The sequence below is a fragment of the Festucalex cinctus genome, chromosome 11 (genome assembly GCF_051991245.1).
Source record: "Festucalex cinctus isolate MCC-2025b chromosome 11, RoL_Fcin_1.0, whole genome shotgun sequence".
NCBI classification, from domain to species: domain Eukaryota; kingdom Metazoa; phylum Chordata; class Actinopteri; order Syngnathiformes; family Syngnathidae; genus Festucalex; species Festucalex cinctus.
In genome coordinates, this window is record NC_135421.1 from 29,510,416 (window position 1) to 29,526,292 (window position 15,877).

The 15,877-nt window shown below is 41.4% G+C and overlaps 2 protein-coding genes across 4 annotated transcripts; both read right to left on the bottom strand.

Annotated features, from left to right (window-relative positions):
- Positions 1-70: 70 nt before the first annotated feature.
- On the bottom strand, positions 71-11,734 carry LOC144030385 (immunoglobulin-like domain-containing receptor 2). 3 transcript variants are annotated; one of them, XM_077536643.1, is made up of 10 exons: positions 11,505-11,734; positions 8,674-9,006; positions 7,310-7,429; positions 5,674-5,730; positions 4,459-4,605; positions 4,201-4,389; positions 3,079-3,195; positions 2,695-2,899; positions 1,796-2,396; positions 71-425 (listed from the first exon to the last, which is right to left on the bottom strand). In XM_077536643.1, exons 1-10 carry the CDS (start codon positions 11,545-11,547, stop codon positions 390-392), a joined length of 1,848 nt encoding a protein of 615 aa, XP_077392769.1. In that variant the 5' UTR covers positions 11,548-11,734; the 3' UTR covers positions 71-389. The 3 variants fall into 3 exon arrangements, with proteins under 3 accessions (XP_077392769.1, XP_077392770.1, XP_077392771.1); XM_077536644.1 differs by lacking the exon at positions 5,674-5,730; XM_077536645.1 differs by lacking the exon at positions 3,079-3,195 and having other exon boundaries at positions 11,505-11,730.
- A 716-nt stretch (positions 11,735-12,450) lies between these two features.
- On the bottom strand, positions 12,451-15,788 carry LOC144031053 (cell surface A33 antigen-like). The gene is made up of 7 exons (XM_077537760.1): positions 15,737-15,788; positions 15,128-15,294; positions 14,236-14,449; positions 13,979-14,143; positions 13,481-13,597; positions 13,086-13,209; positions 12,451-13,005 (listed from the first exon to the last, which is right to left on the bottom strand). The coding sequence occupies exons 1-7, from the start codon at positions 15,786-15,788 to the stop codon at positions 12,516-12,518; spliced, it is 1,329 nt and encodes a 442-aa protein (XP_077393886.1). The 3' UTR covers positions 12,451-12,515.
- Between the last annotated feature and the right edge of the window lie 89 nt (positions 15,789-15,877).

A 15,877-nucleotide genomic window follows, 5' to 3' on the forward strand; every position in this document is an offset into this window, starting at 1 on the left:
GATACATTTTCAAACTAAACTTGTACTATGTACCGTATACTTGAACTATTGAGCAACATGAAACATAAAATATGCAAAATGTTTTTTTTTATTAACATGAACCACCAACAAAAACATGACAGCATTTCACACAGTTGTTTTTTTGTTTTTGTTTTTTCTGAAGTGTGTCAATAACCTCTGCAGAACAATTGCAACTTTCATTGTACAAACATGAAGATGTATACATTAATTACAACAGACACAAATACAAAATGAACCTGAGTTTCACTTTTGTAATAATACAATTGTAGCACTCAAAGGTAAAGGTCATGTAAGTCGTTCATGTGGCACATGCTGTGCGGTGGAAGAGATGGCGTTATCGATCCATCAGGACGGATGTGAAGCTACGGTCACACTTGCAGAGTGTTCCTGCTCAGTGTTGCGCTCTGTCAAGGAAATACAGTCACGGGTTAAGGGACCATGCGTTCATGCTGGAAATGAAGCGTGAGTCAGGCTGGGTTAATAGCAGGTAAGTGGAAAATAGGGATGTGGAATAAGTGATATTAAAAAAAAGCAAAATCCTATTATTGACTCTGTGTGAATGCTGAGATGCTGAAATGAAGGATTAGAGCGTATGGTGCAATGCCATGCAAATATGTCCCGCTTAGGTGATTTCGTTTTTCGGCCGAACAAATGTTAAAAGGTTTGTATTGTCATTCCATGGACTGGGGCTCGGATGACCTCGACTTTTTGCTTATCTCTGTTGACAGCAAGAGCAAAAATGTAAACTATATGTACAGAAGTATTTGGACACGTGGTGATTCCAATTCACACAAGTCAAAATGGGAGAAGATATTCAGTTGTGTTCATTCTAAATAAGACTCTGCGTCATTCCGGTCAACTGCTTGGCTTTATTTGTATTTTTTTAAATATATATTAGTGCCTAGATAAATTGAGGTCGTAAGAAGCGCAGTCCACATGTTAAATATCATTTTTCATGGATCATGAAACATGAAAAGGTGAAGTGATGAAGCCAGATTGGTTTGCATTATTGTTGTAACCCGATTTAGGATTTACCGAGTTATTTTTCAACCACACTTGTTTGTGAGAATTTTCTTGAAGTTGTCATTGCGAAAACTTAAAAACAACTGCAAGTCAATTAAGTCGATGGTTCATTTGCCTTTATCATTTTTGAATACATCTAATCTATAAACCCAAAACATTTATGTCTAATTAATCTGATTGTTTTTTGGAACGGAAATTAATGTATTGCTTTTGTTTGTTAAAAATAAATGGAAGGAGGATCTTGAAAAAATAATTGCATATTAAATTGGACTAAAAATAATTCAATGAATTCAATCAGATGACTTTTCAAAATTTTCAAAACAGCCCTGATGGTATTTGATGTCCACAGAAGTTTGTGTAACCAAACTGAGCTTTTTCCCTAAACTGTCATAATTGTGAAGAGGCACGTCCCAATACTTTTGTCTCTACTGTCATCCTCGAATGGACGCTGTGTTGTAGAATTATGAATTGTCGAATTATGCGGAGACAATCTTCCTATTATATGGACTTATTGTGTGAACTTTGGTTCTTGCCCATGACTACATAATAGTTCCGTTTGTTTGTTTGTTTGTTTTAAAGCCTCCTTTCGTCCATAAATAATGCAAACTGCACTCACATGGAGCAGACCCCAAAACCCAAAGCTCTCCACTACAGTACCATGACATGAATACTGTAAAAAATAGAATAATAAAGTAGTGGTGGTGCTCCATGACGGAGAGGGAGTCGTTTGGTCTCGCTACAAATAACTCACCAGGTTGCATCTTCTGTCTTTGTCCTGCGACGGGACGGTCATCGCCCGCTGGGGCCTCGCGTACGAGAACGAGCTGCTGTCAGGCTCCGAGGCGTCAAACTGCTCTGTTCTGACAGATTCTCTGGCACGGTACCTGCGGTCGCGCTCCGCCTCGCACTCAGAATACGGAGGCAACGGGTCGTCCTCCTCCGGACGGTTGCTCGGTGAGCGGCTGTAGCAGCTGTTGCCGCCCTTCCCTCTGGAGCTGCCTTTGGAGGGCGTGTCGCTGTCCTCATCGGGCCTTGCGCCGCCTCGGCCCCCCCTCGCTTTTCTCTCCATCGCGCGGGCGAGGAAACCGCCGTCGTATTCCCCGTAAGCGGGCGGTCGGCAGGCGAGTTCGCCGTCCCACGTGCCCCTCCTCCTCTTCTGGCGTAAAGGCGCGGGGCTGGCGCCATCCCAGCCGGCGTCTTCATCTCGAGAGCGACGTCTCGGAGGAGGGCTGCCATCGTGAACGTTTAGCGGCTCGGCCCGACGGCTGCGGGAATCCAACGAGCGCGCAAATTCCTCCAGTGAGGCGGCGCGGCCCCTCCTGCTCAGGAAGTGTTCCGAGCGAGTGTTGGACCTGTTGGGAACGAGCGGGACAGGACATGGATAAAAAGATTGACTCCAAGTGTGCTGCTTTTTCAAGAAGAAAAAAAAAAAAGTAACCCATATATCATACAAAATGTTATTCTGAATTTGAGTTTTCGGAGGCATTTATTCCAAAACATAACAAACAAGTCTATGAGTTGAACAACTTCAGAGTTTTAGTCCATTTATACATAAATCCATGTCCAAATCCTAAACAAAATGAATCACATGGTTTCTATGCTCAACCCTGTTTGTGATTTCTCCCGCAGGCAGAACGACCAAAAACGCACCTTCGGTCCAGTTCATGGTCAGAGTGGTTGTCTCCTTCCCGCCCGTGTCTCCTGGCCTGCGCGCGAGGAGCCGCTCGCAGCGCTGACGACTGGTCGTCAGCGTCGGCGATGGGCGCAAGCGCCTTCATCTGGACGGTGTGGTAGGTGTGTCTGAAATCTGCATTTCCGCCATCATGGAGAGAGCTGACTTCTGACAGGCTACTGGCTGTATAGACACACGTATTCAATCATGCAAATGAGGATATATCTCATGTTGTGAAATCAATAGGATGGTTAGAACGGAAACCAGCACGGCCTAATTTGGACACAAATGGAAAACGAGACACAGCCACGATGGCGCTACGCTACGGATTACACACAACGCTCTCATCTGCGCTGGCTTACGTTGGGGTGCAGCCATCTTGGCAGAGGGAACCTGGGGCAGCTCTTTTTTTATGCGGTACAGAACTTTCACAGAGCCCCTGCGGTCCCGACTGGCTTTCGGCCGATAAGCACTGCACGCTGTGGATGCCAACACACATATAGACGTACGCATACACATGCAAGGACTGCACACGCGTACACTCACGGGTCACAACATTAGGTACACCTGCACATTCAGTTATGAGGAGGAAAGTCATGCAAACATATACTGTCAGTAGACGGAACACAAACATGCTTCTACAGTTCTGTGCAAAATTATTCGACCACTATTTCTAGCCTTGTAATTTTAATGACCAAAATGGCCGCCCCATGAGAAGGATTAACCATTGATCTGTATATATTGCTGGATAGCCAATAGATTTGGCAGAGACATCTTTTATTGAATTACAGGTATAATTCTTTTAATTCAAAATATACACTGCGATTGGCTGGCAACCGGTCCATGGTGTCTCCCGCCTACTGCCCAGAGCCAGCTGAGATAGGCTCCAGCAGCCCCCACTACCCTTGTGAGGAATAAGCGGTCGAGAAAATGGATGGATAAAAATATCCAAGTTTCCTCCTGTAAACATCATGAAGCATATCATTTATATATGTATTTAAGGTGAGTTGTAAAATGTCTGAAATACTCTTTTTTTTTTTTTTTTACATTGAACAAATTTAAAACATCATAAATCATGCTGTTCCTGCTCATTTCGATACTGTAAATGTATCGAATGCTGTACTGAATGCAGCCGTATGCTGAGTAATAGATACAATTCAGTGGAAAAACTCAGGTGGATTTTGCTGCTTAGTTTATATTCCACACACGTAATATTAATCAGATATCGTGTTTAAACTAGTGGAGCTGCATTGAACTTGCAGTTTTATTGTCAAGAATTGTGGGAGCAGAAATTCCCTTTAATCTTTTTTTTGTTTGTTTGTTTTGTTTTTTGCTGCGTTAACAACTGATAGCATTGCTAAAACTACAAAAAACAAACAAAAAAAACACCAGTGACCTAATATTTTGCACTGTATTGCATATGAAACTACATTCGAGATGACGATGAACATGCCAGTTGATGAGTTTGTTTTAATGACACTCACCTCCAGCCAGGTTATTTTCCACTGACGGGAAAGTGGCCACGGACGGGATGGAGGCAAGAGAGGTGAGCTTTGGCTCCGTGCGTGATGACGGGGCAAGAGGCAACACGGCGGGAACGCCGGGAATGAAGTAGGGATACATTTGCATCTGAGCGGGCGGCGCCTTCGTCACCTTCTTCCCGGCCTCGTAGACTGCAAGGGCGACAGCAGGCGGTTCAAAGTCGGAACGAGTGGCCGAAGACGACGCGTTGCGGTCCGTACGGTGTCGTGGGCAGCAGCAGGTTTCGGGGCAGCAGCAGCACCTCAGGTAGCAGCAGCAGGTGTGTGGGCAACATTGGCACCAGCAGATGCCCATCAGCAGCAGGAACAAGACGCCGCCCACGGCCACGCAGCCGACAAACGCCCACTCTGTCACACGGACGCAAACAGATGCAGATGATGACGCGACATGAAGTCACTCAAAATGTTTGCCGCATAAATATCGTAAGGTGCAGTTCTGCAATATGCGATATGAATCGTGCTGTGCCATCGTCTATTGTGTCATTCAGGCACGGGACAAAGACCGGTTTGAAAAGTCAATTTTTGATGAGAAACTAGGAGATTTTTTATTTTTTTTTCGTCCTCCTCGGCTGAGCAGAGAGGGAAGGGGTGAGCAGTTACACACACAGGTTTTGAGGAAGACGAGAGAGAGCAACTGCGCAAACACCAGAAGACTTACATGGACGCCTATTTGATATATTGATTAATGCGGATTGTCCAAAAAAATTCAATACAACTTTTTTTTTATTAAAAAAACAAACTGGTGCCACTCATAAATAGTTAGCATGATGCACTGTTGTGAGATACTATATCCTCTCATACTGCAATGTATCTGTGTCCTATTGTTATCATATTGTCCAACATCCTGTCATATCTTATAATCTACTGAACACAATTATACGCTAACAAATTGACTGTAGAATTTATAAGAAATAACTGGCAAAAAAGTTGCCAGCTAACTCTTGTAAACTCTCATTTCATTACTGTGAAAATCTGTTACAGTATTTTACTGTATTTTCTTTTTTATAAGCATTTACTGTATAATAAGTACAGTTTCTTACTGTATTTACATGTTCTTAATAAAACAGCAATTCACTGTCATCTAGTTCACAACTATTTCTTGTATTCCAGTTTACAAAAGTTGCCAGTAAATTCATGTAAATAACGGGCTATATGCCACGGAAGAGGCGGGACTTCCGACTTCCGTGATTTTGCACTTGAGCTTTGATTCCGGTCCGGTCCAGAGAAAAGCCATGCAGGCATGGGGAGAACATGCAAAGACTCGATTTCACACGCTCAGCACTGTGAGACGGACTAACACGTCATTGTCAAAATAGTGGTTGAATGAATTGACCAGTGGAAGTAAAAACTAAAAAAAAAGGAGGTCATGATGCAGAATGAGGCAAAGCATAAAGCTGAAAAGTGTTGAAAATATACCTGGCATAATCTCCACATCAAACTCAGGTAGGATATCATCCGGCTCAGATTCCCTGCCTGTAGAGAGACGCAGATAAGTGGGGAAGGTCCGCAGAGGGAGCAGGAAGCAAGAGTGGAAGTCAGGTAAGAAAGATCACGCCAAATTGGCAGCAAGTATTGCTTGACGAGCGGGCGACACTCGCGCATCATATATGAAGATTCATTTGAAAAATGATCCAAAATAAACCAGCATCACTGAAGAGCAGTTTAATAGTTCAGTCGTCGACACACGCAGAATTAAAACAAATGACTTCACTTGCACTGTTTTGAACAAGCTAAGTCTCAAATTAGCAAAGAAAACTGTTAAGTCTCAAATTAGCAAGGAATCTTCCTGAAACACAAATATACAATTATCAAAACAAATGAATGATTTAAAACAACACAACCGACATTAAAGTTTGAAAATGGCTGAACTAAATTACTTGCTCTCTTTTTTTTGTATTGGCATGCTCGCCTGCTGAAAAGGTGTTTGCAGTTTTACAGCAATGCGATGTGGGAGGTAACAACCTAACAATCGTCCGACCACAATATCACTTTTGCGCTTCGTAATATTCAAAGGGAAAAAGTAGCATGCAAAGATGTTAACCAGCAACTATGAAGCAACAGAAAAAAAGGCAGCATGTTTCGCCTCAGATCAAACGTAACTCTGGCCTGCCACTCACATAACACAAAACTTCCTAACAAAGAGAGAGTGGAGGATTTGTGCAGTGAGTCGAAAAATGAAGAAGGGCTCAGAAATGTGGCGATGGAGGAGAATGTGAGCAGAAGGGGTGAATGTCATCATCAATCTATCATGTATCCAAATGAAAAATGATTAAGTACTACTATTTGCTAAATACTTGATATTTTCAGTAGATACATTGTATCTATTGAGGCATGCACGACATATATATTTAAAGATATAACCTTCCTAAAATAATGGCCTAGGTCATTTTTTCTTTTTTGCACTTCTTTTTTGGGTGAAAGTTCAGAAAGACGGCAATGTCTGACTGTAGCAGGTTTGCAGTGGTCTGACGTCCATTTCAGTACGACTGATCGAGCAGCGCGACCTCCTCGACAGCTTCAAAAGCTTGTGACATTTTTTGATATCATAATACTGCTTTAAACTTCACAACTTTATCCCGGACCTGCCTGGTGTGGTTTTCATGATGCTGTTTCCTCCCCAATATTCTTTTAACAGACCACTGAGACGATCACAGATCACGTGCATTTATACTGGGACTAGATTACACACAGGTGAACGCTTTCTTTTTTAATTATTATTATCATTAGTCATCACGGAACTTTTGGAGTCAGTTGGCTGCATAGAGAAAAGGGGGTGGGATCATTTTGCACGCCATTCTTTTCAGCTATTTATTGATTTTTTTTTTTTAAATGAAAATATCATATGAATTTCGTTCCGCTTCGCTATTGTGTCCCCACTTGGTGTTGACTATTCACCCAAAAAAATAAATCTAATTTTATGTCTTTATGTTTGAAATGTGACAAAAGATTAAAAAAAAAAAAAATCACTGGGGGGGGCTAATACTTTTGCAAGTGACTATTTCTCACGTGATGAAAGTGTTGGTGTCTCCAGGTAACGAAGCGATTTTCATACCTAGCACCAGTAACTCCAGGTAGGCCTCGTCCGTCCCCACCAGGTCGTCAGAAACGATGACTTTGCAGAAATACACTCCGCTGTCACCCCACTGTACCTGGCCGATGCGCAGGTCTGCTTCTGCACAAAAAGGAGAAAAAAAAACCATTTTAGGAACCCATTGAATGTGTCATACGTTGAACGTGTATGAGGTTCTACTCATGACGGATGCCGTCACTAGAGGGAGTCACACGCTACATTTACTTGGTTGACTTTTGGAATACATGTGTTCTTGTCATAGTAGTTTTGATGCAACATGCTTTTTGCCTTTACTTGAGTTTCTGTGCTAAATGCAGCCTGGCAGTCACATGATTCAACAATGCGTTTTTTCGCCTGTTTGCGCATTCTTCGATCCTTGATTGATTCGCGCGGAACTGAAGCGTTGCATACTATGATGATCTCACGTGACATCATGAAAAAATGAAGGTTTGAAATAGTTTTTCTCAAATATTCTTACATCAAATTTCAAATTGCAGGACTTTAGGATTCTTCATCTTAAAAGGGTTCCACTATCACCTGCATATTGTTGCAAAGTGCGTCACACCCGCTTGTTGAATGTGGTACACTCGCATATAATCAATAATAAGATGTGTGTCTTTTCCTGATAAGGCTTTGTGTTTAAAAGGGGTCCGCGGTTGAATAGAAGTCATAAAGGGGTCGTCACAGGTGGTTTGGGCCTATTGTGACGGAAATACAAAAGAGATTTATTGAGGGCAGTAATTGCCAACCATTACTGTTGTGGCAAAAACTAATGTGCTGTGATTGATCATCAAGTCATGGCTTCCGACAATTCTATCAGCTTTGGATTCAATTCAATTTCACACTGACAAAGTCATTTTGTGAATAAATTCAGCCATTATTGGCATTATTTTAAGACTTTGAGGCCACTCTGTTCAACAAGCCAGAGTCGTGTAAAAAAATAATTGAGCAATTTTTCAAAATTATTTTGTACTTCTTTATTTAAATAATTTAATTGATTTATTGTAGATAATAAATACAAAATATTTGCAAAATAAAATACAATTTATTGAAATAATTGATTAATTATAAATTCAATATTTCTTAACAATTAGCATCAATTATTTTACTATTAGAAATAGACATTTATATTTAAAAAATTAGTATTTTTTTTTACATTTTGTTACAAAATACTTCATCAATTAATCTGAATTTGATTATTAAAAATGATCATTTATTATTATTATTATTATTATTTACCTATAAAAATCAAATGTTGGACTGAAATGGATGGATGTAGGGATGGATGGATCATTAAAGGATGGATGGATGGATGGATGCCTTAAAAGACGAGAAAATGTTGTTACTGTTTATGATGGCGATATTCCTGTTGTCGTAGTGCTCGGCCAGCGTCACGGTGGTCCCTTGCGCCGAAGCCACCACGCGAACTGTGCGGCCGCTGTCGGAGCAGTCCAGGTGGGACTTGTCGGCGGGTTTGGAGGCGTGCGAACCCAGCAGGCGCTGAGCCATGTCGAAGGAGTCGCCGGTCCGGTCGCGGCAGTACGACTTGTACCACCACTGCACCACTGGCACTTGGGCGGAAGACGTCTGGTAGTGACACGGCAGGACCACCGACTGGAAGAGCATGACGTACTGCTTCTTCTCCGGCACCTTGACGTGCATGCAATCGCAGAGGCACACTGACAAGAAGAAACGACACAAGAATTCGATGATGTGGGGGGGGGGGAAAATACTCGTTTCCGAATAGCTGAGATAAAATGCAAATTAAAGCCCCAGTGTGTCATAAGTGACCACGAGATGTCTCTATCACCGCCAGTTCTTATTTTGTGTGAGCTAACGAGCATCTCGTCGAGTGATCGCGACTTGCCAGCCGTTGTGGAGCCCTGCGAGCGTCGGCGAAGGACTAAGTGAGCCGGATTTAGCCGGAGCAGCTAACAAGTGCGGCTAGTGGGAGAAGCTAGTTAAAAAAAAAAAAAAAAAGCTAGTAAAAGCTTGTGAGAGCAAAGCAAGTGACAAGCGATTGGGAGCTTTTCTTGATCATTTGAATTTGGGTGACACGATAGGCGCCTCTAAATAAAATTTCCAATTAATTTGACAGTAAAGTTCAACTGAAGTGATGTCACTTGTCACTGAACTACTTGATGCCACTTTTTCAAGGAATAGTTCACTATTTGCCAAAGTGCAGCTTATTGTGTATTGAGTTGAATTCACTGCCACCATTCAGCACTTGTAGGTCAAATTTCGACTTGCAAATCAAAGCCAAACAAAACAAACAAAAAAAATGGCAGAATTTTCTTTGGTGATGCGTCCCGATATTTTTCTGATGTAAAAACTACTTGCTTAGTAAAAGTTTGGCGACACCAACCAACCAACCAACCAACCATTTTGCAGCTGAATAAGCAGCCTTGGGAGATAACTTGTCTGGTATCAAAACAAAAGGCAGACGGTCGGTTGCCAGTGTGTCAGGAGGGTTAAATTCCAACGTGTGTGGGGGGAGCGGGTGCATTCGGAGGGGGTGTAAAGAGGCAGGGGGAGTCATCACAGACACTTGTTGCTGCTTTCTACCGTGTTAACTGGAGGAGGGGCAGGAAATCGCTGTAAACAACTCCTAAACACGGGAAATGACCACAAAAAAAGGAGCAACCGCCCTAAAAATGCATACCTGATAGCAAAGTCAGTTGATGATGATGATGATGATGATGATGATGATGATGAGTATGTCGTTTCTCAGTCCGAGAGGTGACTGAGCTCTGACATTCCTCCCACAAGTCTTTGCTTTGTTTCCCATTGTTTGTAAGCAGCACCCCCCCTTCGCCTGTCCCACTTGAGGACCAGAACGGGGGCAGGAGTTTACTCCCTCTGAGCCAATGAGAAGCTCAGGCCTGAGCCAGCTGCACTTGAACACACCAAACGACGACGAACCGTTCGTTCCATCCCACGAATACAGTCAGCAAGTCAAGTATGAGCAACGTGAGCACGTCGTTGGAATGAGATGTTAGGTGTCGTTTACAGCTCAGCTGCTTTCAGAAAAGGTTCAATTAGTAGCTTTTGAAATGAGATATTAAAGCATGCTTTCTCAAACATGCAAGGCCCAAAATGGGCGTTTTCTTTCAACTAGAGGATTTGATTGATTGCAAATCAGGCGCATCATTTCTTGCTTTTTGAGTCCGTGTTTAGTTGTGCTCGTTTATGTCACGGCATGACGGGAAAGTCTGTTTTAAACGTATACCAGTGACAAAGGAGCACATTTCCTGTCTGTCTTTTCCTTTCCACATTTCCTGCTTTTACTCAGTTGGACATTCCTTCAGATTGACTCATTTTTCTCCAACAAAAACTGATAAGACTCACTATACAGCTCCATGTTTGATAAGAAAAAATACACTGTTTTGAAAATACAATTTCAAATGTGTTCGAGAGGTTTTCAAGGTAGAAAAAAAAAGTAGATATTTCATGTAACCCATGTTTCATTATGGGGTGCCAATTTCATAGGTCATATCTCTAATGTTGGGCTGAGACCTCAGAACTCACAATTTGGAACATTTGTTATTAAAAAAAAAACAACAACTTTTGGTCATTGCACAAGCGTCGGTATAAAATGACTTGTTCTCTTTGATGATGTTAAACATGTTTAGGGGTCTCCTTCAGTTGTCACTTTTGTGGTTATTTAATCGTAATTACTCATTATAGAAGGAATTATTCTTATTATTCTTCTAAGTTGTGTGTATTGATACTATTAAGTAATTAATTGTTTTTGAAGTTAATATAACCTTAATTTTAAATAGGCTAACGTATTTTTAAATAAATTACATATAACAGGACACAGAGGGGAAATTTATGAACATGTATTCTGAAAATTCTGGACAATCAGTTCCTCTTCATTCGTTGATAATTAATGCGTAAGCACACACACAAGATCTGCAGTTTGCTAACCACAATCAGCATATCATAAGGCCATTACAGGTGTTTATTATACACTATTTTCTAACTATTTATACATTCATAAACAAGGTAATGGTAAAAACCAACCGCCGCCACTGCAAAAATCTAATAATTTGACGCAAATCTCTTTGATATGAAGCATCGTGTGGTTATGAAATGTTTCAGAGTCTTCAACAACCTGTTGCGCTGATAGTTGCAAAGACGCTAAATCGATGTAAAACAAAACAATTGCACTTACCTAAAGCTCCCGTTAAAACAGCCAAGCGATAGAATTCCATCATTGAGTCCGTTTGGCGATCAGGAGAGGGCGTTTATTGGCATTTCGAACGAACGGTTCGGTTGTCGACCGAGCGAAGAGACTCCGACCACCACAGTCGACGAACGGGACGGACTGTACCACTTCATTGCGAGGGGGAGGGGTCGAAATGTTCAGCCTTTCCCTCTGACATGAAAATGATGAAAGTAGGCTTATGCCTATACAAAAATGGAAGATAAAAGAACAAAGGAAGATAAAAGAAAAGTGTTCGAGCGCCTCACAGTGGCACAAGCGCAACATCACACATCAACAGACACTGAGGACAGAATCTCTCAACATTATGTAAACCCCGATTATGGAATCACCCACATACTGCATGTCTGATGTTTCGAACAAACCATTCTGTGTCAAAATCAATAAAGACTTTGATTTACGATGAATTTATTGGAACCAAGCAAAGCAGCACAAGTGAATGGAAGAGATTCCCAGTGAGTGGAAGGCTTACCAAGTGATGTCAAATAATCAAATTAGAACTCAATAAAGCACTCAACATGTACAGCATTTGAGAAAATATATGTAAGGAAGAATTACATAGGTGTATTTTTGGCTAAAATTCCACAGTTTTATCAAATTTCGCACAAAAAAACCCAACCTCATCACTTAGATCAGGGATGGGCATGGCAGCATCACTCTGAGTAGCCCCTTGATTCATTGTTTGTTTCAATGCTGAATATTGGATTTTTCTTACACAAGCATTGAGGAATATATAATGAAATATATTGTATGTTTTGTTCATATTGAAAATGGCATTTTTGTCAAACATACATTTAGTTAGGAAGTGCAAAAGTACTGATGAAAAATCAATCATTGAAGTTGCCCATCCCCGACTTAGATGTTAAAAACAAGCATATTGAAAAATAAAAAATGACATTAAAAACATTTCATAAAAACACTCCCATAGTTAGTTTTCTTAACATCAATAGAAGCTTCAAGCTAGTGATCATAGACATCATTATGGCGATCACGACTTCCACCATAGCGACCGCGCTGATCGTCGAGCCTGTCGCGACTTCCTCTGTCGTCGTACCGATCATCGAGGCCTTCTCTACTGCCACCGTAACGATGACGCTGATCATCGAGCCTATCGTGGCAGTAGCGACCGCGCTGATCGTCCAGCCTGTCGCGACTGTCACGGTGCTCTTCAAGCCTGTCGCGACTTCCTCTGTAGTCATTCCTATCGAGGTGGTCACGGCTGCCACGGCGTTGATCTCGCTGGCTATCCTGCTCTCGCTCGCTAACATATCTAGCGCTATCGGAAGCGTGACGATGATCCTCCTCCGGTGTGAGTCCAGCAGCTGCCATCTTACGACTGTCTTGAGGAATGGCGTCTTTGTATTCCGACTGCTTTGTTTCAACAGACTCTTCATCCCGATATTGAGTTCCAGCTTCGGGAGCATCGGAAAATTCAATTTCTTTGGGGGAACTGAGGCATCGAGAACAGAAACAGCACGGTTAAGAGTTGATTGACTAGATGAGATATATTCGGGACGAAACAGGACACACCCTTTAGCATTCTTGTTCTTTTGAGACCTCTTCTTGCAGCAAAAACAGATGAGAATGCCAAGAATCAGAAATCCAGCGACAACACCACCAATTATGCCCGCGGTGGCTCCGAAGTTCATGTTGGCTAGAATGCAAAAGAAGGACAGACAAGATGTTTTGTTCTTATGTTCTCAATTTTCTCTACATGTGCCCTGTGATTGACTGTTGGCCACGCAGTTCTGGCTGTAGTTTGACTTTGTAGTTAAGTTTCACAGCTTGTACCATGTTCTTGGTTTTTCCAGCTGTTGATTGGAAGCAGTGCTTGTTCAAAGTAGGCTAAAATCAGTTCCGGCCTAAAGTGTAGTGACTTGTCCGGGTCTATCACCCACACAGGTGAGCAGGATGTTGACACTCACCAGGCATCACTGCTAAGGTGAAGTTGCAGCTTTCAGAGCCAACTCGATTTGTAGATTCGCAGATGTAGAATCCAGACATCTCTCTTGAAATGTTAAACAGGGAAAGCGTTCCGTCCTCTGAGGTCAAGAAAAAGTAGATGGTAAATTTTAGGATTATTCACATATAGTAAGCTCTTGTAGTTGAACCTGCTATGCTGAATGCAATCTGTTCTCTCGTAATTAGTATTTAGTAATCTAGTATTTAGTCATTTAAAACAAAATCCTGTATTTGTTCCATCACGTTATAAATGTTATTAACTCTACAGTTGCTGTTTTCTGTGACATTTCAAGCGACCCTTTCCTACATAGCAGAAATTTCCATAGCAAAAGCAAAGCCCACAGATGGAGTTAAATGTTGGCTTTATATTTTGCCAGTTGTGCCACTTTTGGGGTTGTGTGGCTAATTTGGAGGTTTTCGCGATAAATGAATTGATGAAAATGTGGTCAAAGGAAACATACTCTCAGTCGTCTTGGGTGGAAAGTGTCTGGGTATGTTTTCTACACTGTAACTCTTCCATTTATACGTCGGTTTCGGGGAGCCCTCCTGAGACATGCAGGTGAGGGTCACATTGTGCCAATATTCTGCTGTCCCTTGCAGCCTGCACAGAGGCTTGGATGGAGGAACTGCAGGAAGAGAAAAAGAAAAGAAAAACATGAAGTCATGAATAATTGTGTTGGATAGAGCAGTGGCCACAAAGCATATGAATTGTTCTTACCCAGTACCAGAAGAGAAGTGGAGGCCGCGGTAGTTCCTTCATCGTCATTTGGTATTTTGACGCTGCACTGAAAGTGCCGACTGTCCTGTACGGTCAGTTTTGTTAGACGCAGTGTGCTCTGCTGTGTGGCAACGTCTACTTCCATGAACGCCCGACCTTCATATTTGGGTGCAATGTCGACTGCGTTGTTTAAAAAATAGCTGGCCACTGTTATCTGGAGAATGGGCATGGAAAAAAAAAAAAAAAAGAATAAATGAATCAATGTTTTTCACCTCGGTTAGTCAGATAATATACAGTACTCTGAATGGTTGTCGCAAACAGTAAAGTTTATTCTTTGAGAAGCTTTCATTACTCCATAAACTGATAACAGTGTTTTCACTGAACAGAAATCATCAGTAACTCTGGCAAAGTAAGATGGCTGCCCAATGATTTCAGGCTAGCCGCGAGGGCCCGCGCACTCTTACAATGAGAGCGCCACTGCCACCTACTGTACTGGATGTCAATGGCAAGTTATTCCAGTACTGTACAGCAGGATAAATATGAAATAAAATAAGTACAATGCTTAGCATGAGGTTTATCAAAAAAAATACAATATTGTTTATACATTCAGAGTAAACACAAACAATATGAGGAAAATAATTACAGATTAAACTCTCATACATTTCAGAACAACAAAAGACAAAAAAAAGTTAAAATAAATAAATAAAATTGGGAGTTACTTTTCAATCATCCGATCTAACACGTTTTATTAAAATATATTTTTTACGAATACATCCTGGAATGTTGTATAACAGAACATAAGTACTTTCACTTGGTGAAAGCTCCTGCCTTTTATTTTTATTTTTATATATTTTATTTTACAGCTCATGGGACAAATGCAAAGATGGCTCACCATCGGCTCATCAGCCACGTCAGGATATGCTTCCCATGTGAGAAGCAGCATGTTGTAGTCAGGATTTGCCGGTGTAAAGGAACATGTCAGAGTAATATCTGCTCCGCTTGCCGCCTCATATTCTTCCTGTGGGATTGAAACCTGCAAACTCATGCAGGTGGGAAGCACTGAAATGAAAGTGAAACACGTGCGATTCATCTGGTGTCGCTTGAAGTTAATGTACACATCATATTTCACTTGACTAGAAAATGAAAACTAGTTTGTGATTATTTGTCACACATATCGTCATTGTCCACACACAAAAAAAGATGTTTTTACTGTCTCGTTTTTTTTTTCTTTTTTCTTATTAATTATTAGTATAAATGTGTTGTTGTTGTTGTTGTCGTTGTTGTTGTCGTTGTTGTTGTTGTTGTTTGGACAACAACAATAGAAAAAAATTGAATATTTTTTTTCTCTGGTTGCATTGGGAGTTGTCACTACAAAAGCAAATGAACCATCTTCCGGTTTAGTGGCAAACCGTTGTATTAATGATTGACACTCGTGATCATAAATTCAAGGTGTGGTGTGGATTTTAAGAAAAAGCCCCCCCAAAAAACACATAAAGTGTACCTGTTAGGATCAGAAGAAAATTCTGCCATTGAAGTTGCTTCTTTGCTGTCATTGTTCAAATCAAATGTAAAACATAGAAGTGATGTCCTTGGAAGAAAAGGCCGCCAAACCTTCTCAGTGATCGCTCAGTCAGGTGTGGAG

Excerpts from the sequence above, each read along its gene's own strand:
- LOC144030385 (XM_077536643.1), bottom strand. The coding sequence starts at position 11,547 with ATGATGGAATTCTATCGCTTGGCTGTTTTAACGGGAGCTTTAG. Across the intron at positions 3,196-4,200 it reads GGAAAATAACCTGGCTGGAG|CGTGCAGTGCTTATCGGCCG; the intron begins GTGAGTGTCATT and ends TGGCATCCACAG. Across the intron at positions 2,900-3,078 it reads CAAGATGGCTGCACCCCAAC|CCAGTAGCCTGTCAGAAGTC; the intron begins GTAAGCCAGCGC and ends GTGTCTATACAG.
- LOC144031053 (XM_077537760.1), bottom strand. The coding sequence starts at position 15,788 with ATGACAGCAAAGAAGCAACTTCAATGGCAGAATTTTCTTCTGATCCTA. Across the intron at positions 14,450-15,127 it reads ACGTGGCTGATGAGCCGATG|ATAACAGTGGCCAGCTATTT; the intron begins GTGAGCCATCTT and ends CCCATTCTCCAG. Across the intron at positions 14,144-14,235 it reads CACTTCTCTTCTGGTACTGG|TTCCTCCATCCAAGCCTCTG; the intron begins GTAAGAACAATT and ends CTCTTCCTGCAG.